Source organism: Perca fluviatilis, chromosome 14, assembly GCF_010015445.1.
Source record: "Perca fluviatilis chromosome 14, GENO_Pfluv_1.0, whole genome shotgun sequence".
Taxonomy (NCBI): Eukaryota; Metazoa; Chordata; class Actinopteri; order Perciformes; family Percidae; genus Perca; species Perca fluviatilis.
This window is the reverse complement of record NC_053125.1, coordinates 13184122-13208540: the sequence shown is the minus strand read 5'-3', so window position 1 is coordinate 13208540 and position 24419 is coordinate 13184122. Positions and strand designations below refer to the sequence as shown.

The 24419-nt window shown below is 42.4% G+C and overlaps 2 protein-coding genes across 2 annotated transcripts in view; both read right to left on the bottom strand.

Moving 5' to 3' along the window:
• kcnip4a (potassium voltage-gated channel interacting protein 4a) overlaps nucleotides 1-9720 on the bottom strand; it is a 149927-nt gene extending 140207 nt beyond the window's left edge. Inside the window, exon 1 of the mRNA XM_039823207.1 lies at nucleotides 9524-9720. The gene's annotated coding sequence lies outside the window, so the exon portion shown is untranslated. The remainder of the gene's footprint in view (nucleotides 1-9523) is intronic.
• Nucleotides 9721-16250: 6530 nt separating this feature from the next.
• adgra3 (adhesion G protein-coupled receptor A3) overlaps nucleotides 16251-24419 on the bottom strand; it is a 33031-nt gene continuing 24862 nt past the window's right edge. Inside the window, exons 10-19 of the mRNA XM_039823074.1 lie at nucleotides 24160-24309; nucleotides 23552-23710; nucleotides 22845-23012; nucleotides 22448-22655; nucleotides 22052-22260; nucleotides 21657-21781; nucleotides 20802-20925; nucleotides 19399-19544; nucleotides 18758-18853; nucleotides 16251-18014 (exon numbers count right to left, since the gene is read on the bottom strand). Coding sequence (XP_039679008.1) covers nucleotides 16571-18014; nucleotides 18758-18853; nucleotides 19399-19544; nucleotides 20802-20925; nucleotides 21657-21781; nucleotides 22052-22260; nucleotides 22448-22655; nucleotides 22845-23012; nucleotides 23552-23710; nucleotides 24160-24309 — 2829 coding nt within the window. The 3' untranslated portion in view covers nucleotides 16251-16570. The remainder of the gene's footprint in view (nucleotides 18015-18757; nucleotides 18854-19398; nucleotides 19545-20801; nucleotides 20926-21656; nucleotides 21782-22051; nucleotides 22261-22447; nucleotides 22656-22844; nucleotides 23013-23551; nucleotides 23711-24159; nucleotides 24310-24419) is intronic.

Here is a 24419-nt window from a genome sequence, read left to right as displayed (position 1 = left end):
AGCGTCTTAAAAATACAGTAAAAAATAATTACCAGTGGCCTAGGCCTGATGGGGGGCAACCTAGCCCCGGTGGGCCACCAGGCTTGCAATACACCGGGGGGACACCCTGCTTGCTGTTTAACCTATGTTCCAGGGTGCCACCATGCAAAACTTGTAATTTCATTAACAGAGGTTCAATGCAGTCAGATTCAGAACCAGTCAAACAACAATGCAGTCTGGCAGAACTTCTGATACATGTATTTTCCGTCTCTTTAGGCCTCCTGGGACTCTAGCCTTTTTGTCTCAGTTTTGCAGGTGATTTTGGAAAAGCTTAATGAATATTAACAACCCTGCTGTCTCAGTATAAAATGATGGAAGACACACATTAAAGACAACAGCCTCATTTGAACCAAGCCCTACATTTCCATAAAACCTTGCAAGGATAACGCAATAGCTCATTACAGAAGCCATTACCCGTAGCAAAGAAGGTTGCTGCCCAGCAGCATCAGCAACATAACATGAATTCAGCTCTTTCATTTTTTTGAGTCATCTCCACCACATAAGTAAGTAGAGCTTACCATGCCTTTACTAATCGAGTGTAATGGTAATGCTCAGGGGTATAGCAATCGATTGGAGCATCCTATATGTTAAATCTTTTGGAAATTACATTAATTTAGCCCTACATGTAATCATTGTCAGAGGTTGTAATGGAATCTACTGTACATGGGCATCTGCCTGTTTTAATTACTGTGTATGATAGGAAGCTAAGGTAGGATGAAAGAAGTGGAAAGAAGCTAAATATGTCCCTCCTATATTTATAATTTCTAGATAGAAGGAAAACCTTTGCTCTGTTGTATGTATGAGTGTGTATGCATTTATTCTTTGCCATGATGCACACATTTTTCTTGTAGTATACTCCTGTGTATTGCTATTGACATGCAGGCTATATAAATAGGTCACATGCTACAATTACACTCTTTAGCATGAGGCGTTTGCAATAATAACTTCTTCACTTGAAATACACAGATCGTTCTGTCAGTCTTTTTTGTCTGTTTTGTAGTACTGTCTTGTTGAAATAAATATATAAATACAGTGTTCCAAAACAAAGACGGGAAACAAAACTATTGCCACACACACACACACACACACACACACACACACACACACACACACACACACACACACACACACACACACACACACACACACACACACACACACACACACACACACACACACACACACACACACACACACACACACACACACAAAATGAGCCTCTGCTTTCAATGCCATCTTTCCTTCCCAGCTCCAATGTCATGGTGGTCAGAAACCCTATGGTCCAGTTTTAGCCATAGGTCAGTTGGTAGTCACAGCAGGCCAGACAACAGACACACAGACTTCCCAATTTCTCACACACCCACAGTGACGCTGTCCTCCAAAGTGGCAGCTAAAATTAGCAGAATGCATGAGGGGAAACAGCCCTGCGGATTAAATAAACTGCAATGCAGTATTTAAAGACTGGAGATTTAGGCTGCATCTTGGCGAAGTCTCAGTATCTATCATTTCCTGGATCCATTTTCTTTTTGAAACCTGAGAGCTTCATAATGGCGTCCTTGCGGAAACGGTGGCTGTTCACCTCTTGGCCCGGGTAATCCGATAGGAGGGAGCACATGCTAGCCTTGAGAAAGACAAGATCAGTGTCAGATTAACAGAGGGAAAGGGGTCTATAACTTCTTTATATAACCTTACACTAAGATAAGTTTCTCTCCTAGTCTGGTTCTATGTAAGGAGTGCTGCAGCCCCAGAATGCAACTGGTTTATTCAAATTACAAGTATCAACAGCTTCAGTTGCGAAGGCCAATCGAAAGGCCACACAGGATGATGAAAAACGGGCTGCGATACTTCACCTAACAATCTTGTTGATACAATTATGTGTCAATCAGAGCATTTGTTCATTATCGTGCTTCAATTTTGCACCAGTATTAATTATTGCACAAATTAGGGTTCAGCACTTTTTAAATGGGTAATTGGCAAAGCTCTTGGGAGAAGGCAACTCAGCATAATGAAAATGAATAGTGCGGCCAGTCCATCAGTTCACGTTTCCCTGCGCTGTCTCACACTTGCTCTCTCTTCCGCTTGTTATATTGACATTATTGTGGCATTACGGCCAATGTAGCAGCCAGTTATAGAGAAGAAAATAAAAATAACATTAAAAAAAAATATGAGAAATTCTCAACATAGCACATACTGCTAAGAGAAAGTTGTATGTATAAGACACTACACTAGCACACATCTTTGATTATACACGCTTTCAAACCTCACACACACACACACACACACACACACACACACACACACACACACACACACACACACACACACACACACACACACACACACACACACACACATCGGACCTTTTACCACTTTCCTGCCCTCTGTGAGCGTTTGAGTCAATGTGTTGGGATGCCTCCATAAATTATTCAGCCGCAGCGCCTGCTATCTGAAGATAACTGGCTCTTTATCGGTCAGCGTGTACAGAGACACTGCGCTGGTGATTATACAAGCACCTAGAGGGATTTGGGGCACCTTCTGTGTAAGGATGCATGTCATTGTGGCAGTGACGCATACATTGGAATATAGCCTATCAGCAGGTTTATGTTGTAAGGTCACTTTCATTTTCTCTGGGGATGCTCTCATTTTCAGCTCGTCAAACACAAGGCTATTTTATTTGGCCACCGCATAACCAATGTGGGCTAAAGATCAGGAAAGTTACCTGCCAGGCTTGTCCCAAGTATTGAGACAAAAAAGTAATGACAAGACAAGAAATCCAAAATTATTTGCCAACTACATCATGGGAGTCATAAAATATAAGCCACGCATTTTGTCATTTTATCTTAACTTCCATGTTTATTAGTATCACTTTCAACAATCCAATTGCTTATCACAGGTTCTCCATATTGACACATTAAATATTATTACCTGGTCTGCACTAAAGTATGTACAATATTTTGTTTAATCTAAAAAAAAAAAAAAAATAAGCTGAATCTGACAAAGCAGGTAGAGCAGAAACAATTGGTAGAGTACTCTGAGTCAATCAACAACAATTAAATCATCCATTAATCATTTTAAGCAAAAATGATAAAATTTACTGTGTCCGACCTCTAAATTATTAATATTTTAATCGACAGATTAATCTATAATTGCAAAAGGCAGTTTCATCACCAATTATATCATCCTAACTTGCTCTGTGTGTTTTACAGGTACATTATGTAAGTCAATAATACAACAATAAATGACACAAACAGTGCAAAGACATCTGGCCGGCTTAAAGCTTAACGACTGGATGACAAGTGTGTGAAAAGCTTATTCTTTACTACAAGGAACCATTTTCTGTGTATAACCACTTGGTGTCAGCCTTGCACGTTGCATGGATGCTATGGCTACCGTACAGTAGTAGACACATTCCTTCCATGATTGTCAAGGTTGACTGTTAGTTGACATAACATTGAAAAACCATCTACTGATAATGACTTAAGCCGTGGTAGATAAGCCTATTGACAATCATTGCTGTTCTATGCATACTGCTGTTATATTTCCAATCTATTTTCAGGTCTGCCCTAATTAACAAGATAGACTCAGGCTGGCATATGGCTCATGTCTGTATGCGTAACATGTCCTGTCATCTTCCATTGGAATGCCAGATATGTTTAATTGTGTAGCTTATATTAGGTGCTGGCAATAGCCTGTGGGATGTGGACTTTTAGAGGGACTAATGCCCAGAATAGGCTTTTGAGCCCCGCCCATTGGGATGAGAAGAAAAACAGACGGACCCTCCAGTTGGCCACTCATGCCAGGCCTGCCTCCACACATGGCCTGTATGATGTTCAGTTCTGACACCATTTCATCAAGGACTCCTTGGAAAGACTCATCCTACCACACACACAGCTCATTCTTTAAATGTTCGTTCCATGATTCTTTTTTTGTTCAGGTTTTATGAGCCACAGTGGAGAGTAATGTTGGGGGAGTGAGATGTGACAAAGTTCACAATGTGGAAGTGATCTCAAAAGCACAGCACACAGTAATGCATCGTTTGTGCTTATTTGTAGAAGGATATTAATTCAAGCAGGTGCAGTGATGAATACAAATGATTACTAATTGTGCAGGTGAGATTTTAAGTCCCAGGCTATCGTATCTCAAAGCAACAAAACAGAACAAAGATGACAAGCAAAATGAGAGCTAAACTCAATAACAATATGTAAAAGTCAAGTTGCCAACAGAGTAGGAAAAAAGGTTACTACCCTCAGTTTCTGCTCAACTACACTTTACTTTTTTGTAATCTAGTTTAAGCTTTTCAGAGAATCTTCTAAATAGTGCTTCTGTAGATGTGCAGGGTCCTGCTAAAGGATAGTTTACGGTAAGGTAAGGTAGCAGTGGTTTTCAACCTTAGAGTCAGAACCTACACAAGGGGTCACGGATTAATCTAAGGGCGCTTTTACACCTACATGTATAGTTTTGTGAACTCGGTGCAACTCAGGGTTAAGTTGCATTGTTGTTGAGTGTTGCATTTTTCATTTGGTCCGGTTGGTCCAAGCAGTCGCTCGTCTATTGGACAGAATATCTGGGTCTAATAATGGAGCAACACCAAATTCATGTGGTCTTGGGTTTTCTGGTTTTGCTTTCTTCGGTGTTGAAATTCTATAAGAAGGCGAAATATTATGAGCAGTTGATAAGACAGCCAGTGAAGGAGAGGATGAGCCCTGATATAGATAGATAGATAGATAGATAGATAGATAGATAGATAGATAGATAAGATAGATAGATAAGAGAGAGAGATAAGATAGATAGATAAGAGAGAGAGAGATAGATAGAAGAGAGAGAGAGAGAGAGAGAGAGAGACGACGAGCGATGTACGGTCATCATAAGTAGTTATGGAGCCGGCTTAAACACGGTCCAATGTGTGGCTGTATTTCACTCATGGATTCCATTCAAAGCTGCAATGTTTTGACGGTGGGACAATAGCAAGACCCCCTGCCACAATGCAAAATGCTATGCTAACGGAAGTTAACAACTAAAAAAAATTATGCAACAGAACTTGGACCTTCATCAGACTGTAAAAGAAAAATACAGAGTAAATCATCTGTCCGATGCTGAACTGTGTAATGAAATGCTTACTTAAAAGATGGACTTTTTTCATAGTTGCTTGAAGATCCAAAAAGGCATTACCTGTATTTTGCTTTTCTCTTTAAATCTTTGGCTTTTAAGCAATGCTAGAAACCGCGTATAAGCAAATTCTGCTAACTATAAATGTAATTCACTGACGGAATGACAACAAAGAACATCGTTAAATATCTATAAGCCATTTAGAAAAAAGAAATGAAATGTTAATGAGGCATATTTACACTGACTGACTTTTTGATGAAGCACTTACACACAATTTCTGGACAGAAAGGTGAGAAATGTCAGACCACCAAGTGTCTTTTTTTCTGTTATTCTTCTCGGCGGTATGCGATTTATCTTCAATATGACCTTGGCACATACAGAAAAAAAGACATGTTTGCAAGCTGAGGCCAAGCGTTGCCACCCAGTTGGCATCAGTTGTTTGGCACTCTATCCAGGGAAGTCAAATGGAGTGAATCTGTGGCACAAACAAGCATGTGGGCGGAAATATAAACAGGGATGACGGCTCACTTTTTTTTTTGCCGTCAGCAATCCTAAACAAACACTTTATGTTCCTCTGTCCCTATAGTTATCGCTCCAGCAATGATCTTCCTCCCAATCGGTCACCCTCCGTTTATCCATTACTGTCTTACTCCACCTCTTCCTCTCTGTCCCGTGTATCCTATCCTCGCTCATCCTATATACTTTCCACATCTCCTCCCCTCATTCTTCTCTGGCCTGAGTCCCAAGACAGATGGTCCATGCAAGCAGATGCTCCCCACCCAGTATCTCAAAAAAGGAAAAACAAAGGCTGGATCCAAAGCAAACAAAATCTGCTGGAGGGTGCCCAGAAGACGAGCAGGGAAGTTCATGGATCAATTAATCCTGGATTTGACCAAGGAACGGCTTTGCATCGACAGGTAGAGAGGACGCACGCAGGTTGTCACAAAAGCAACGACAAAGACGTCTTTCTGGGTTCCATCTTGATGCTAAGGAGTACAATTAACTTCACGGCAGTTGGTATGCCATTAAGCCCATCTGATGTGCCATCTGACTGTTTATTAGGTCAAACTGTCCAATTTGAATCTATTCATAGAGTGAAGTGAATACAAAACTAGGCAAACAGATCTGAAAAATCTGTGATGCTTGCACATTTCTACTGTGAAACCTTGCAAAGATTAATCTTCAAGAGATGCAAAGCAAGACTGGATAAAGTCACACAGTTACCGCTGTAATTTTCACATTTAAAAAAAAGACAAAGCCACCTAAACATGCTGTCAATTGGTATTTAAAAACAATATGTCAGCCAATTCCAAGTCTTCTTAAGTTGCCAAAAGAATAATCTTTCCTTCATACTCTGAAATCATCAAGCACACTGTAATTTATTCTAATACCAAATCAAACAGCACATCTTGTGTGTGCTGCATACTGTCAAAAACTTCCCGCTGACAATCTAACACACCCCATTTTGCAGTCTGACAGATCTGGAGCAGTTTCTTTAATCTATATCTTTGCTTCAGTGTGATCTCAGGACCCCTGGCTGACAGATCCTGAGAAAACACACACCGCATGTGGTCAGTTCTCAATGTCATAACATGACATCTACGAACGGACAAAATACACTACGATTCCTTCCTTGCCTCTGCAAAACAAATACATGGCTTTCAGCACAGGGGCCGTACATGATTCAATAACATCCTTCACTGAAACATCCCACACATCATTAACTATAGTTCTTCATATGGGGAGATTGCACACACACTGCAGTAAATATCAAACTATGTACAAGTGGCTTGTTGCCCTTGGTTGTATCAAAGCCAGAGTACGTAACTCACTGGCTCAAACAATAAAATCCTGACTCTGTAGTGCTAAATATTGATTATTTCAGAAAGGTCTGTTTGTTCTTAGTGTAATTTGTGAAGTCATGCATATGCAGATTAGTATTGTGGCTGACCTTTAACTCACCACCTCATGCTTGCACTTGTCCCGCTGGTGTATTAACATTGCACATATCTTGAGTTGTCTCTTGACTGACAGTAAATTAAAATTTATTTATTAACTAGTTCTGTTGGACAATATTATGCATCGAGCAGGCTAAACATAGGACTTAGCAATTAAATGCAAATCAGGGTAAATGAAGCATTGATTCAACAGCCATAAGGTAATGCCTCATGGTAACGGTTTATGTTTTATTACTTAATGTTGTTTAGCACTGTTCAAGGCCCTGGATATACAATAAGAGTCATTAATAGCTATGATAATTCATACTGACACAAAGGAAAAGAGGACATTCATCACAAAAAGACCAAAATGTACACAGCTTGCTCTCAACTATTTCAGTACATAAGACGGAGCTAGCCGTGGTGCTGAAAGTAGCTCATCCTGAGCAACAAACCTTACGGGGCTGCGTTTCTTTTATAAATTGTCTGAGACTCAGGGATACAGTACATAAAGGAGAGAAATGTCTAGGGGAGCCGCTGGCACGCACCGACCGACGTTGCAATGGTGATCCGAGAGAGCTCCAAGGCACTGATGCAGAGAATCACTGCACCGAGGAAGCAGCTCACGGGAGGATCAACTCATGGCTGGGTGGCTGTAGCATTTTTGTGAGCGATTGTTACGTTTTAAGATTTCCCCGGGAAGGCATCATGATGTGGTAGCCCACTGGGGACAAAGTAGTGGGGGGGCTTTAGAGAGTTTGGAAAGAGAAAAGGATGAAGCGTTGAGAAAAAGAAAAAAAAAAGCATAGAGAAAAAAATAAATTGCGTTTGTGACATAATAGATGCCTCTACAAGAATCAGTGATTACTGAGAAATATAAGCTAGAAGCATAGGCAGTGCAAATCTCCAGGCCCCTAGACTGACCCTCTTCCAACAGAAATTCAAGACACCTGACAATGAGAACTTGATTCGGAGTGCCGGATCCAGAATTACAGGAAGCAAGGGGAGACCATGAGTTACTTAAACCAGTGAAACTCCAAACCTTTTAGAATAACTCAAAATCAAAGTTAACAGTAATACACATTTTAAAATTAGCTACTTTTGGGCAGTGTCAGCGTCCTATAACTGAGAAATTAGACATAACAGACAGGCTAACCGCCAGTTGTCTTCACCACAACTAATGGTTTAGTCTGGTCAAAAACTGAACATTACGTTGCACGATATGCATGATCTGGAATATTCAGCCCCTTTAGAAGCATATGTCAAAGTCGGCATGTTCTCATTAGCTGGCATGAGTTTTACCAGTCAATTGCAGTTATTTTAGCAGTTGCATGCAATATTGTTTCCCCATTCTACATGTGCAGGAAAAGTTTTAATTCTGGAAACGATTGAATAAAACATTTGCTGAAGCAGTATTAAGTTTGAGAGGAATACCATTCAATTCAAATCATGAAGGTATGTACATCCTTAACAAAAGGATGATTAGAAGTCAATTAGGTGTGCAAACAAACATTAGCCTGAGCCAGGAATGACAAGCAGTTAACTACTCGTGTGGCTCAGAGCGGCATGAGGAGCCTGAGGGGAAACCTATGGACTATTAACAGATGATTATTCTGGATGCCAGCAAAGTACTGTAGAGAGGGGGACTCTATCCAATATGGTGTTTTTTTCCCCATTAATGCAAGTGTGCCCATATACTCAAATTAAATGATCACAAGGGGGATCAAAAGTTATGTGTGGGCTACAGTGGCAGATAAACACGAAAACAACTATCTGTATTGTAACAGGGACTTCTAAACCTTTACCAACCATTAAAAATTTTTTTAATGCCCTGCAGGTCAAATTATTCAGCAGAAACATAACTAAAATTGCTGTTGAATTTCTGATAAACTGACCCAAGTCGTTCAAAACAAAAGAGACCATCAACCCACCATATCTCCCTTTCAAGAGAAGGCAAAAGTCCAGAAAGCAAAGACAATTACTTTGCAGATCGACGCATGCAAGCTAAATCTTTGGAATGAGAAAAAAATTAAGCCAAACTCCATTTAAAAAAAATGTATGTAATGTTGCATGTTTCAACAAATATCCTACTAGAGTGAAATCACTTACGTAAAATGTTTGGTGTAGGTGATATGAACGTTAAGAGGACCGTGTGAAATAAGCGAGATCAGCGTTAACGCTATCATTTAGCTAAGAAGTTGTGTACGTTAACCTTTACTTTTATCAAATTAACGTAGCCTATTTGTTGTTGCATTTATTAAAAGCCGGATTAAGAAGTGGTCCTATCACACAAAATTGGACCAGGGGATATATTTTGGACCGATAAGAGAGGCAACATATGTCATTCTTATGCTAGGAGTTTTGCCTGACGTTTTTCTCCATGCAAGACCGAACAGAAGAGCAATTAATCGCCAAATGATAACATGCGACCACTGTCCTACCAGGGGAAGAAACAGCAGCGTCCACCCGGCCAGAAATGGTCTCCACTCTGTTTTTCTCCATAGTTTATCTTCCGAAGGCGGACTTTTTCTAGTCGAAAGAGCCTCGTTTCAGTCACAGGAGCCCGTCAGTGGCGAGTTGTAAACGGCTGGTACTAGTTGCTGCTCATTCAACTCCCAAGTTTCGCAGTGCACTGGAACGCTGCTCGTGCACACACGGTTGATGGCGGGAGCGCGCATAAGTGGGTGAGTGTTTAGTGGTGATTGTGTGTCTGTATGGTCTATTTGTCTGGAGATTAGAAAAATGCATTTAGTTGTTAATGTTTCATGTTATGTATTTCTGAAACGATTAGTCAATTCTTCCACTATTAACGAATTAGATAATGTGTAAATAGTTTATTGTTTATGAAGAAAACTACCAAATATTTGCTCAGCTGTTTCCAATTTATCAAATGTGAGGATTTGCTCCTCTGTTATAGATTATTGCAAATTTGATATCCTTGGGCAAAACAAGCGACTTTTATAAATGATTATCTATCACTAGCCTATATGATCTATATGATCACTATATCTGGAAAAATAATAAAAAGCAGATTAATTTATAATGAAAATAATCATTGTTGCTGCCTTAATTATGTTTGACTAGTATCTGAATTGAGCCACTGGATTATTTTTGGTAACTTAATGATTTTGTAAGATTAATTCTAAAGAAAATCTACAGAAATCCTTCCCAGAAGAGTGAGAAGGACATATTAATATCCATATTTAAACAATCGCATATGGGTAGGCTATAATGTTGTGGTGTCCACATATTTTTCATACCAAATGGTCAAATCAGTGCCCTTCAGCATCTCAAAACTGCACTCTACACATACAGAAATTCCAAGCAATGTAGCATTTCCATCCACTGGCATACACTGAATGTATGGTGTCTCTGTTACAATGGGGTTTATTTGGAATGCCAAAGGCTGCAATAAAACATTAAAATTCCAAAAGTGTGGCTCAGGGACCACCAGGGATCCTTAACAGTGTTTTCAGCATAAGTCTCTCAACTGTCCCATCTCACCACAGTTTACATAATTCTGCGCCAATAAGTGAAATCACTTTGGGATGCTGCCTGACAAAATGGAAGTCTGCAGACAAATGCACACATACTCACAGCACTTCAAGGAATCACACACGTTCACTGCACAGTCTTCTCTTTTTTTCTTCTTCTATCTTGCACACAAGCAAACTGCAATCAGCTGATCAGCCAAACAAGCCCACTACAGCGATGAAAAGATAAACCCTGAATAAATCCGACCTCCTCTTGTCAAGCCAAGACAACTGTTCGCTATTTTAAACATAAGAACAATTCTTACAACATAGCACATCTGTTTCATGGCAGCATCGAAGGAGAGTTTGCAAAGGATTGTTTAACTGTCTGCCAGAAATACCACAAGTTTTCTATCTCACTGCCAAACACACTCACTCACAGACACAGGCCATTTACTCAGCTGGTATTGTGGGAAATGCTGACAAAACAGGAGCTTCTTCCTTAAACAAATTTGATGTGCACGTTAGAGCGAGAAGCTACTTTGATCCACGGTGTAGCGAATATTTTTAGACATTTATTTCTGGAATATACATGAATCAGATGCAGCAGATAAAAGGGAAAGTAGGAACCTGATGCTTACATGTTCCACTTTCCTGACATGGATTTCAGCAGATTTATGAGAATAAAAAGGAATCCAGGAGCTTTTTACACTGAGTGATTCATAAACATGTTGTTGGTCAATGTGAAAGTTGCATATAAACTGCAGTTTGCCTGAAGCATGTGTCTACTCAAAGCATTTAATCAAATATGAAAATCAATTTCGAGATTATATCAGGCACGGCAATAAATTTAGTTAAGCCCTTTGCTCTTAACATTAGCATCTGTAAGCTAGCCTACTGGTCAGCAAAAGGCCTGAGCATATGAAATTCTGCAAGGGTTTTATTGCTTATAAATTACACTTTTTCATTTGTAAAGGCACCAATTTGGTGTTTCTTTTTTTCAAAAGTTACATAGTCTGACTTTAAAATGGCATTCTAGCAATTTGCAGGGCAGACTTAGCCTCCCCTTTTACCTTTATTATAGTGACTTGTGCGCCAGTTAAATCAATTTACTTATTTAAAGCAAAGGTTTGACATTTTGGGAAGAATACTTATTCACTTTCTGGTGGAAAGAAGATCATACAGCACTCATATTTGTCTGTTTAAATATGAAGGGGCTTAGCTTAGCATGAAGATTTAAAACAGGGGCAACATCTAGCCTAGCTCAGTACAACTGGAACAGAATCGCTTACCAGCACTTCTAAACCCCTCAAATTAACACATTATAACTTGTTTGTTTCACCTATAGGCTGCAAAAAAAGTGTAAACAACAACAATTGTACAAGGTTTTTATGTGCTAGCTGTTTATTCCCGTTTTCTAAAGTTGTGCTATGTAAAGCTAACATAATTAAAGAGCACAAAATAACATAAATGAGTCAGAGAAAATCTCTTCACATTTGTTCTATATTTGAAAACCTCTATCTATATAGGCCTATGCCTAACGCCTCATCGTAAGCTCTACAGCAAAGACCAATGCATTCCAATAGACAACCTTTCATTTCCGAGGTGTGTGTGTGTGTGTGTGTGAGAGAGAGTGAGTGAGGACCGCTGTCTGCAACTGTCACCATGAACAATGAGTGATATGGTTTTTGAGTTGGCTATAAATAACAACGCACCTGGACAGAAAGATGAAGCCAAATCTGCTCAGACAAACTGGCACAAGTAGATGGATGGCAGTGTGAGGGCATTAATGAGAGCACAGGTCTGCCAACGCGTGGCGAGGAGAGCTCTGTGGATCGCTTGATGTCATCATTATATGGCGGTGTGTATACGCGTGTGACTTTGTGAAAAGAAGAAGGAAAATGACATTAGAGTGTGACTGAAGCTCATTTTTCCTGACAATCATAGGAAGAATTTGGAGAAAAATGATGAAAATATTAAAAACTGAAAACTATTTATGTGGGTCTGCCGAAAACTTTGATTTGACTCTTGTGGACAATACATATATTATTTTAACATGTAATTAAAGTCCAAGTTGTCTGAATACAAAGCAGGTATTATTTTAAAATTGCTTTGAAAAAAAACTAACACACGCACGCACATGCACACAGACAATTCTGGTCTAATGAAATCAAACCAGTAGCAGAGCCTTCCTCTCCTCGCACTGCCCCCTCCCTTGAGATTACCAAATGAGCATCTATTTCTGTCCTGCTCTGTGATAGTGCCCAAAGTTTAATCATGATATATTTTGGTTTGCACAAGGTCTCTGCACTGTGTTTAATGAGGAGACTGTGCTTATATTACAATTCTGTCACTGCAATTCATCTAAGCACACAGTTAAAACAATTAACATATCTTCATCACATGCGCACACACATTCCAGGAGTATGAAAACTGCTGTGGGTTAAGGCCGAACTTTTTGGCACTCCACAATATAGGAGAAGAGTCAATTATGAGGAGGAAATGGTAGGTGATTTTGCAGTCTTGGCTGATACGACAGCATGTGATTTGGAGTTGCATTCTCTAACCGGTGACAGGCTGATTATTTAAGATGGCACTTACAGCCAGCTCTTCTGCCAAGACACCTTAATCAGATTGAATGAAATAAGACAGATAAGAAAGGTAAAGCATTCATCTTATTCAGGCACAAGACTGAATGGCACAAAGGCGATCTCAGAACCCATTAATGTACAGTTGTCAAAGAGTGTAATTCAAAAAGGTAATAGGCTCTGTATCTTTCTGGTTTTGTCTTTGAGAAGTCATGGGACTGTCAAGTGTGAGCTTGAACTTGAAGTACACAATATGACCAACTGCAGTAGTGGAAAAAAAAGAAAATACAAGTTCAATGGCTAAACAGAGTGGGCATTTGATAATGCACTTTATGACGCAGCCCCAGATATTGACATTGACCTAGCTGTCAGTCTTGAAGTGTTTACCCTGTGAAAACACCAACTAAAGACTGGAGTTTGAAACCCCCTCCCTTCTCTTTAGAATAATCTACATTTACCAATCACCATCAATCAGACAGATACATAACGAGGACTGTAAAGTTATTTTTTTAAGATTATATTTTGGCCATTTTAGGCCTTTATTAGACAGGACAGCCGAATATGGAAAAAGGGGGAGAGACGGGGAATGACATGCAGCAAAGGGCTGCATGTCAGAATCAAACCTGCGGCCGCTGCGACAAGGACTGAGCCTCTGTACATGGAGCGAGCGCTCAACCAGGTGAGCTACCCAGGCGCCCCGAAAGTTTCTATTTCCAATTTAGTTTCCCTAAAAGGCATCTTCAGCATTATCAGCATAAAAACCAAGCATCACAAAATGCAAATTTGCAGACAGTCACACCTTTGGCTGCGGTTGAGGAACTGATGTGCTAATATACTATTCTGCAAGTATGAAACTTTTCGGATTTTAAAAATAGCAATTCATATTATTGTGAGAGTATCCCTGTAATGTGAAGGACAATCGATTTCTGCTAAGCCGTCTCGCAAAAAAGGTTGTGGAGTATAATGGACTGTGTTGAATGTCTAAGTACTTAAATGCAAACATTTGAAAAAGCCCTGACCCATGTGACTTTGCCTCTATTGCAAATATTTAAATAAAGTCTACAGAAACCTTACCAAACTACATAAATTCACCAATTATCTCAGCAGACAGCTGCTCGACAGTGATCATCACCAACCCTGGATGCTAATTAATGCTTTAATCTATATGTCAGACCTCGGAGGTTTTGGGGTTGATTAGCACACTGCAGCTAAACAAATATGTTGGTTCCCCTGGACAGCCAGAGCCACATAATTCCAATCAGCACAGTCAGATGGCTTCACTTTCTAAAAAGTATCAATCTTCATTCCAGTGGCAAGTTTCCACAACCGAGCCAGATGCTTCCTCCAGGCGCCACGAGCAGCGATTGGAAAATGTAAACAACACATCACTTGTTTAACGCTGGTCGTCCCTGGGCCTCCTAGTAAGGATTTGAGCTCAGATGTGCTTCACAGAGCGCACTAAGTGGAAACTGGGTGGAAAAGAGTGAGAGACGTCACAAAGGGATCATCACTGTATCTGAAAATAGACTTTATCAGCAACTGATGCTTTGGGTGTTTGAATAGGATTCTCTGATGTATTATTTCTGGGATGTTTGATCTGACAGACAGACTTCTGAATGACACTAAGAAAAGATCTAAATGCCTCAATTTGTTTTATCTTAATTTATTATTGATTCCTGCCCAAGGTGTCCCTGTGATCTTCAAGCAGCAGATACTATCAGTTTATTTGCCTTGATGAGCCCCCCACCCCCACACACACAGACACAGACCAAACTTCCTCCGATTGTCATTCCCGCCTCGCTGACAACCCTAAATGAACTTTGTAACAGATGGCGGCGCTAAAGAACCTTGGCTATTATTTGAAGATCACTCTTTCATGCCTCGAGGGAATCAGTATGGCTGCCACTGATCAAGGCGTAACTGCTCTCTACATAATTCAAAAGTCTTATTATAATTTGTCACATCCAAGACGGCTGGGCAATATATCTTTGCCTGAGTGAAATGTGTTTTATTAATATGCCATTAATGAAAAATTGGGAGCTGTGCGGTCTCTCTGCTTCGTCTGCGACTGGGATGATCAGCAGGCGCTGATTACGGATCATTTTTTAAATGTGGAGGATTTTGGGAATCGTTTGCGGAAAGACCAAATTTCCAGATGATTTGTTAGCGGCATGCTGCGGGAAGACACGAATATCTCTTTTAATAGGTAGTAATTGCCGGATTACTAATCTCTAAGCATTGGAGAGGATTTTCACTCAAACAGCGCGCACAGAGTTTCTGGTTTAGATTCCTTAGTAAGGGAACATAAAGCTGCAATGCTACTTGTGATCCTTTGGAGGGGCCCAACCCCTAGGTTGGAAACCACTGAACTAAACTAAACTGCTTAACTGGATATAAAGTAGTTAAAAATAGATTCACTTCGACCAGCTACACCAGTAAAAATGCCACTTCTGTGTTGATTCATCAATATTTAATACTGTAATATATGGCGTCAGTCACAGGGGCCAATTTACTATAGAATTAGTACTTTTATATATTATACTTGTATTGGTATCTTCCACCCCTACCTTTAAACCCTACAAATGCAGAGAACTGATTAAACGGCCCAGATACATTCAGACTAATCCATCTCTAGAATACTTAGCAGTCAAATCACACTTTGTGCCCGTTACATGCTCTCTGCCCAACAGCGATGTCAAGCTGTGAGTGGACTCCAGTTCAGGTGAAGGAGGAAGAAGCTGCACTCCTCTCATTATTCTTTCTTCTCATGGCGGTTGGCTGTCCTGGGAGTCAGCTGTCAATCACAGCCCGGGCATGGAGTCAGCAGGAGCCCAGAATGTACTGTGCAATCATCAAATCTGCCAGCAGGCAGGGAGAAAACACCTAGAGAGCCCAAAGCCACCAACCAGTCGCAATTAAAGTGCTGCTCCGCTGTGAGGAGGGGAACCTGAGGCCACCGAGGGTCAGCGTAAAAGCCAATTACCAGCACGTCATACATTGTCAGCAAGAGTAATTCCTGGAAGCAAACATCTCGGACTCACCTTTGCACTGGCTGCACAGACCCAAGAGGAGATCGTGGGTGTTCTCACAAAGATACAAACGTTCAATTAGGTAAACGGAACTTTTGATTTATTATCGTTGGGACAAACTAGAAAATGGAAATAAATCCCCGGGGGTAAGGGTACTCACAGGGCCACAGCTCAGACCATGCAGTTTCATGTACAGAACTCTTAAAGTTGAGATTACAAGTTATAAAAATAAACCATTTACAAAAACATATCTACAAAAGATAGTTCAGTGGCAGTAATGATTTGTTTGTACATAAAATAAATGTACAATCGAAAAAAAAGAAGAAGAAAAAAAAAGACATTTCACAGTTTAAAGGCGAGATCTTATCACAATGCAGTCTTTGGGATGGAAACTGTCGCTACACAGTAGTTTCATGTTTCCACAAGCCAGTCTTTATACTGGCTGCACTCTCTGTGTTAATTAAAGGCACTGCTTGTCCATTTTCTTTAAGTGTGCCACCATTTTGAGTGACGAGGTTGAGCCCATACGACTTGGGCTGGCTTTCCAGTTCTGTGCTGCTGGGCTGCGGTACAGGCTCGGATTCTTTACTGGAGCTTGACCCAGCAGCAGTAGCCACCTGCTCAGTCTCTTCCGTGACCGCTGTCCCGTTCCCCAGGGTGCTGCCGCTTCCTTTATCTGCGTGGCGGGAGCGGCGCGGCAGGCTGGCGCTGTCACTGCTGTCCTGCTGCAGCTGGCTCTGATGCCGCTCTCTGTAGGCCATGTAGGCTGCCCTTCGGCTATTGCGTGCCGCTACGTCATAATGGTGGTGCCGCCTGTGGGGGGCGCTCTGCACGCTGCCCTCCACGCTGGTGGGGACGTCGTAGGCGTACTCTCGCAACACAGTTAGCCGACTCGCCCTGTGAGCCCGTGCTCGGTTTTTGTGATGCCTGCTCGTGTGTCCGTTCGTGGCAGCCGTCGGATTGTTGTTGTTCATCGGGCGGAACTGCACCTCAACTGGCGCTACGTGCATTTTAATTTCATTGTCTAGTGAATGTTCCGTCAGGCTGTTGTCCAAAACGGCTGTGCCGTTTGCGGTCACCGGTGCCGAGGCGGACTTACACTGGGCTGCCTCTGCGTGCAGGTTGGTCAGCTTGCTGCCGTGGGCGGAGTTGCGCACGCTTGGGGCGCTCTTATTTGTGTAAGAAGAGTCCGCACTGCTCTGGCCACACCTTGTTGACTCCCCATCTGCCTTGCTTGCAGATCCTGCTGTGGATGTCATGGCCACGCCCGGCTGAGGCAGAAGGGCATCCTCCTGTGCAGAGTAAGCTCGTCTCCCAGAGCAACAGGCCTGGGACCAATAGCGCCTCATATCCTGCCTGTTGACACAGTGATGCGCCACCATGAACGCCCCCAGTGCCAGTGCGGCCACCCCAAACAGGCAGGTGAAAGCTAAGTCAAAGGGGTGGTCCTGTGACACAGCCATGGCCCCGAACACCCAGAGGGCCGCATACAGCCCTAACGCCCCGGCTGCACCCATCAGCTGAGCAGCGAAGGTGTGCTCATTCTCCAGGGCCGACAGGGGCACAGTGTGGGGAGCAGACACTATGGAGGACGACACCTCGTGGGGCTCGAGCTGGAGAGTGAGGGGGTGGCACTGGCTGCTGGGACCATCTGGCCCGGCCTCCGTGTTGGCTGGAGCCAGAAGCTGCTGCTCTTCGGTCGGCTCCTTGAGCTCGTAACGGCGCTCAGGGTGGCGGCGCAACTGGAGCAGGATGCTGAGGAAGTACATGCAGTCCACGAAGATGATGAATCCCACTGGGCCATAAAAAGCCCCGATACTGGGCTCCCACGCCATCCAGCAACTAGAAGAGGAAGCATTTCATTTACAGTCTGGTAATAGAGGTTGCTTTTAATTTTCTTTAAGATCCCCACCCCCTTCCAATTATATCAAAATCATCTTTTAGCAATAACTTAAATTATATAGTGCCTCCTAAAAGCCAGCAATGCTCATTACAACAATACCACATGCTCTCATGTTAATCCGGCACAATCATTATTTATATACAGTATATATTTACTTTATTTACACAAACTTAAAATGACTCTTTGAAAAACTTTTGAGTCTTATTTTTACAGTAAGTGGCCCATTACATTTAATAACACAGGCTGGATTCATCTTCCTTGCAAGAAATTAATTAAACTCCAAAGACTTCAGACAGATACGGGTCCAGATTTCTCAATTAGTCAGCCACGTTGCACAGCTCTACACAGCTGCTACTGTAGAAGGGGGGTGGAGGAGCTCGCTGGAAACTGGCAGCCACTGCTTGATGCTTGGATGCACATACCATTAATAGGCCTCCATAATCAAAACTTCAGGGAATAAACTTCCTACCCACATAAAATATCCATTATTTACTTAAGCAACGCAGCCTGGCCGGTCGATAACTCAAGCCGACTCCTCCTGAGGACAGAATGTAAAAGATCTCCTGGGCCTGGATGCTTCTATTTTAAACCCTATTGTCCAGATAAAATGACCATTACCATTACCATGAGCACATACTGAGGGATAGGAACTTAAATTGCTTTCTATACAGGGACTACTTACTATGGTGCATTGGCCCGGCTGCCGTAGTTTTTGATGTTAGCTGCTGCAGTGATCCCGCAGACAATGATGGGTATCCCTCCACCGATTAAGTAGAACCTTTTGTAGAAAGCACAGAGAGGTGGTTCTGCTTTAGTCTGTTTGTAGAATGACAAGCAGGCGTGAACTGGACACAGAGGCCCAATGGTATTTTTAAGGCATCTACACTGACACCATGTGGCAGTTTCATCAACAAACCACTTATAACAAGAGACAATAACATACTCACCTCTTCTCTTCTAAAAAAATAAAAAAAAATGCACATCAAGTAAAAATATCAAATAACATAGCTTGTCCTGCACAAGGGGCATTATTTGTATACAAATACTCCAATCTTAAGCCTGGGTCACATATATAAATGCGGCCTGCTCTGTCTTGCCTGCTAATAAAAATAAGCGATGGTGCGTATATGAAGAAAAGGGATCACACACTAAAAACTTAAAAAACATTCCCCACAGTAAGAAACGTAAGTGTAGTTTATATCAGCAGGCTGCTAAGATTTTGCCTTTTATCTCATCTTGCATGCTTATCCAGATCCAGGTCATTCGCAAAAGAAACAGACGGCACGACACAAGTTAAACTCTGGTTTGTTCATGTCTTCGTACCTCAGCATAGGGCGCGGTGGTGGCGGAGGCTCGTCCAGCTCTTCATAGCGTTTGGCCTTGCGTGTCACCTGTTTGTAAATGTTGCGTGCAGTCACACCCACCCACAGAGCGGTAGCCAGAGTCGAATAGTGCAGCAAGATGCCCACCTAGAAGAGATTGCACCATTATAAACATGACATTTACTACAGCAAAAGAAATGCAATCAATCTCCTACGTCAGAATGATAGAATGCATCTGTTGGTAAATTTCACCAATACGAATAAAAATGATGGAATGCAGTGCATAAGAGTATTTTAAATGACATGATGATCCTTGAGCAATTTTGCATTGAGTATGTCAGCATGAGTTGAAAAATCACCCTGCGAGATGCATCTTGATGCCAGAGGTGATTACATGGTTCTCAGCAGGAAACCGATGGAGTGCCTACTCCAGGTAGGGAATGAGTCCTTACCCCAAGTGAAGGAGTTCAAGTACCTTGGGGTCTTGTTCGCAAGTGAGGGGACAATGGAGCTGGAGATTGGTCGGAGGATCGGCGCAGCGGGGGCGGTATTACATTCAATTTATCGCACCATTATGACGAAAAGAGAGCTGAGCCAGAAGGCAACGGTCTGGATCTACCGGTCAGTTTTCGTTCCTACCCTCACCTATGGTCGTGAAGGCTGGGTCATGATCAAGAGAACGAGATCCAGGGTACAAGCGACGGTGGCTGGCGTCTCCCTTAGAGATAGGGTGAGAAGCTCAGTCATCCGTGAGGAGCTCGGAGTAGAGCCGCTGCTCCTTTGCTTTGAAAGGAGCCAGTTGAGGTGGTTATGGCATCTGGTAAGGGTGCCCCCAGGGCGCCTCCCTAGGGAGGTGTTCCAGGCACGTCCAGCTGGGAGGAGGCCTCGGGGAAGACCCAGGACTAGATGGAGGGATTATAGCTCCAATCTGGCCTGGGAACGCCTCGGGATCCCCCAGTCAGAGCTGGTTAATGTGGCTCGCGAAAGGGAAGTTTGGGGTCCCCTGCTGGAGCCGCTGCCCCCGCGACCCGACCCCGGATAAGCGGGCAAAGACGGATGGATAGATGGATGGACGACATTACATAAATAAGCTAAAAGTTCCCTGCTAAAATCTTTCATCCAGGTATTTTTTTGCAATAAAAATAAATAAGTAATGTGTCTCAGTACAACACACTATGAAGGGAGCAGCAGAATCGCCTCCAGCGTTCTCCTGTAACTTTTTATGCATCTTTTACTGTGTTTCCACAAGTTTTTTATGAGCCGAGTGAATTAAGCCCAAGGCAACTTCTTCCAAAAGATTTTCCTTTTAAAAAAACTTGTTCATTTTGGACTGCTGAGGACTATGTTTGCAGGAGAGCATGGCAGTGTGTGAGTGTTGGAGGTGTGCGTGTGGTGTATACTCACTGCTTGGCACACGCTTGCGTATTGCGTTTGATTGATGCCGCCAACAAAGACCCCGCAGGTGAGGGAGATGTGGAAGCAGAGGTTGACCAACATGTGCCAAAACTTGCGGCTCACGCGCACAGACCTAAGGTCACGGAGACAACGTATCACAGGATTAAAAAAATGGAAAAAAAGTCTGATGAGCAAGCATTTCTTACTTTTCAGAACAGAGACAGTTGTTTATGTTGACTGATCTGGATAGTTGCAGTTTTATCTTTACCCCACCGGGGCTGGGCAATATTGACAATATGTTTTTGGGATGACTATTGGTTTCTAAAGACACTTTTACAATAACGTAATTATGATGGTCAAAGAATAACAGAGTGTAAAATGCATTTGTCCCAGGCAAACATAAATACAGTTGAATCAATTAAAACGGGGATCTTCAACAGGGGGTCCGGGACCCCTAGGTTCTTTTTTTCAAAAATGTAAATGTCTTAACATGAATCCAACATATTATTAGCAAATACAAATCCCCACTGCTTACTGGCCTATAGGTGAGGTAGTCACTAAAGCCATCCACAGATACAGTTAATCCTAAGGATTCACTGTGCCACATGTATGTTTACAATAAAACATCATTTATAAAATCATGCCAACAATTACTAGGCTATTTTAACAGCGTAGTATTCTATGCAAAAAAGGTATGTATAAAGGCTCAAGGCCACCCTACATGTTATTGTAGGCCCAGTTTATTATGCAACTTAATTTTATACAATATATGTAGTAGGGGGTCCCTGCTCCATCTCTCTTTCAGTTAAGGGGCCCTTGGCCTAAAAAACATTGAAGAGCCCTGAATTACAGCAAATGAATTACCTGTGATGGTAGATGTAGCTGATGATAATGGTGAGCAGGCAGATAAGTAGGATGATAGTAGTGGCGTAGATGACTGGGTGCAGAGGCTGGATGCTTGGAGATAAATACTCCACACTGCTGAGGTCCTGCATGACAGATGAGGGGATACATCCTCAGTTTTAAGTCATATTCTTACTTCATGTCATCATGGCATAACCAAAGAATTATGATGCTTATAGACAACTACAAAGTGCCAATGGCAATAAAAAATTTAAAAAAAAGAATAAAATAAAGAAAAGTGCTTTACATTAAAAAACAAAATGCTTTCCTGATGTTGATCACTGGAAAGACATCCCCACCCAATTGGCCAAATTTGCTTATGCCATACAATGAACATAAGGAATAACCCAACCTACCATCAGCAGGCCGTAGTTGCCAAGAGAGTTGCAGGATATGGTGGTGAAGTTGTCATGATGGCCCATGATGCGGCAGCCGTCGCTCTGCCATCCTCCGTGGCCTCCCACCAGGCTCAGGTTCCAGCAGGCGGACACAGCATCTGAGCCACGGGCGAACCGCCGCAGGGTGATGTTAACGGGCGTCCTCAGGACACGAACGGACATGCCGTCTGATGGAAAACACAGACGGAGGGGGGGGGAATGACACCTATTTGGCTATTTGGTACTTGTCGTGCTGTCAAATTTTGGTTGCTTTGTGGTGCCCTGTTTTGTGCCAGAATATTTTCAGATTTCTCCTCTCTGTAAAAGCCCAAACATATTAAACACTTACGACTACACCAAAACATTATGACTTACCTATCTTGGCCATGATGACAGGGGTGGCAACACTCCTCCTCTTGCCACCATCAGCCAGTTGGGAGGAGTTGCTGGTAGAGGGAAAAAACTTGCCGTTGCGGAGGCCCAGTAGATGGAGCTTGTAGACCGTGTCCTCGGCCTGCCCCGGGACTGCAGCCTGGCTGAACAGAGACTGAGGTAGCTGCAGGGAAGCCTCCACAATGGTACTCTGTAGGGACAGACAAAAAAAAATGCATTCAAGTAAAAATCTAATCATTTCATTATTTTTAGATATATTGTTTTGTTTATGTTAAGCATTTGAGGATTGTGCCTGCTGCAATCAAAACCTAACCCCACAATGAAACCTCGACAAAAACAACCTGCTGACGAAGGGGAATTATCTCTGAAAGGAGCGGACCTTGTGAAGGATGCTGGAGAAGGAGCTGGTTGTGTTGCATTTGAAGGTGAGTTGGCGGTCCTGTCCGGGTGTGCGCTCTGGGCTGGGCCTCTGGAACAACATGCAGGCCATGCCATTCCAGTCGTTGGCCCTGACAACGTGAGCCTCCAGTGCTATGTTGGGGGATGTCTGGAATGACAACAGGAATAGTGACGTTTTACTCAATTCATTTAAAAAAAAAAATTGTATAGTGCAACATGACATAGAGGTCCTATTTCAATCGTGCAACCACAAGTGCAAAGCAGTAGGGCTTGGGCGCAAGGACTGTGTGGGCGTCTCCAAGCGCACCTGCTATTTTGGTTAATGTAGCAGCGCAAAGTACAAAAAGCCTGGGTGAAGTGGAGTAAGTGGAGTGATTTATGGATACACGGTCAGCCAGTCAAATCACTGGTCTCATCACTCTGAAAACAGCTTCGCCAAACACAGGGAAACATGACAATAGCAGCTCAACAAATGTTTTTTCTAGATGATGCAGATAACATACAGCACCACAAAATCTATAGCTAAAGGCAGATGGTGTAGCGTTGTTATTTAATTTGCACAATGAGTGTAGCTGCCGGCTTGGGCCTTCGCGTGTGGAGTGGTCAGGAAAATACTAAACCATCGGAGTGCTCCTTGCACCGCCAACAAACTAAATAAAAATAGGGCCCAAAGTGTTGTTGACTAACCAGGGAGAAGACCTGTGCCGTTGCCAGACGGTAGACAGCGATCTTCTGGAGGCAGGCGATGATGCGGGAGCAGGCCATGGCTTCACGCTGAGCCATCCAGAGCACCCTCTCGTCGGCCAGCATCAGGTTACTGGCCATGCTTACCATCACCTCACCCAGCTTGGAGACCAAAAGAATGTTGACATGAGTGAATACACACATTGATGCATTCACATCGCAACAGCTAGGAAATGCATGGCACTGGCTCAGGAAAAAAGTGGTAATTATAACTTCTGTGACCCTAAAATGTTGACTTCCTACATGTAGCAGCAGCAGCTCAACGGCTTATATTCAAAATTATTTGAATGGAAAAATAAGATGTGTGTAAGTTTAGCCAGAATTGTTTGTTTGTGTCAAACAGCCCTAAACACATACTTGGAAAAACTTTTCTTTTTGTTGGCCTACAGCTGTGCTGAAAGTCGTGACAAGACATCCTTTCTCATTAAACAACATGACAAAAAACAGCTGTTGAGCATTAATCTATTTGTCCTTGAAAGGAATCCACCGTGCATCGCATTCTACTGTGAACACACCCTTGTAAATAAGTTCTCAGGCACTAAAGTACTTACATCTCTAAACTTCTCAACAAACTTGCCAAACTTCTCAATCATCTCAGCCACGAAGATGATGTCCATCTTGTCGGAGAAGTTTGCCGCATCGATAGTGTACACCAGCAGGCGGCGAGCCCTGGCCACCACGTTGCTCTCATTCAAAGGCATCTGGCACAAAGAGACAGAGAGAATACATTTGTATCAGACTTGAAATGGTCCACGCAAAGAGACACAAGCAGGAAGGATAAGATGAACTCCGGAAGAGTGAATTCATATTT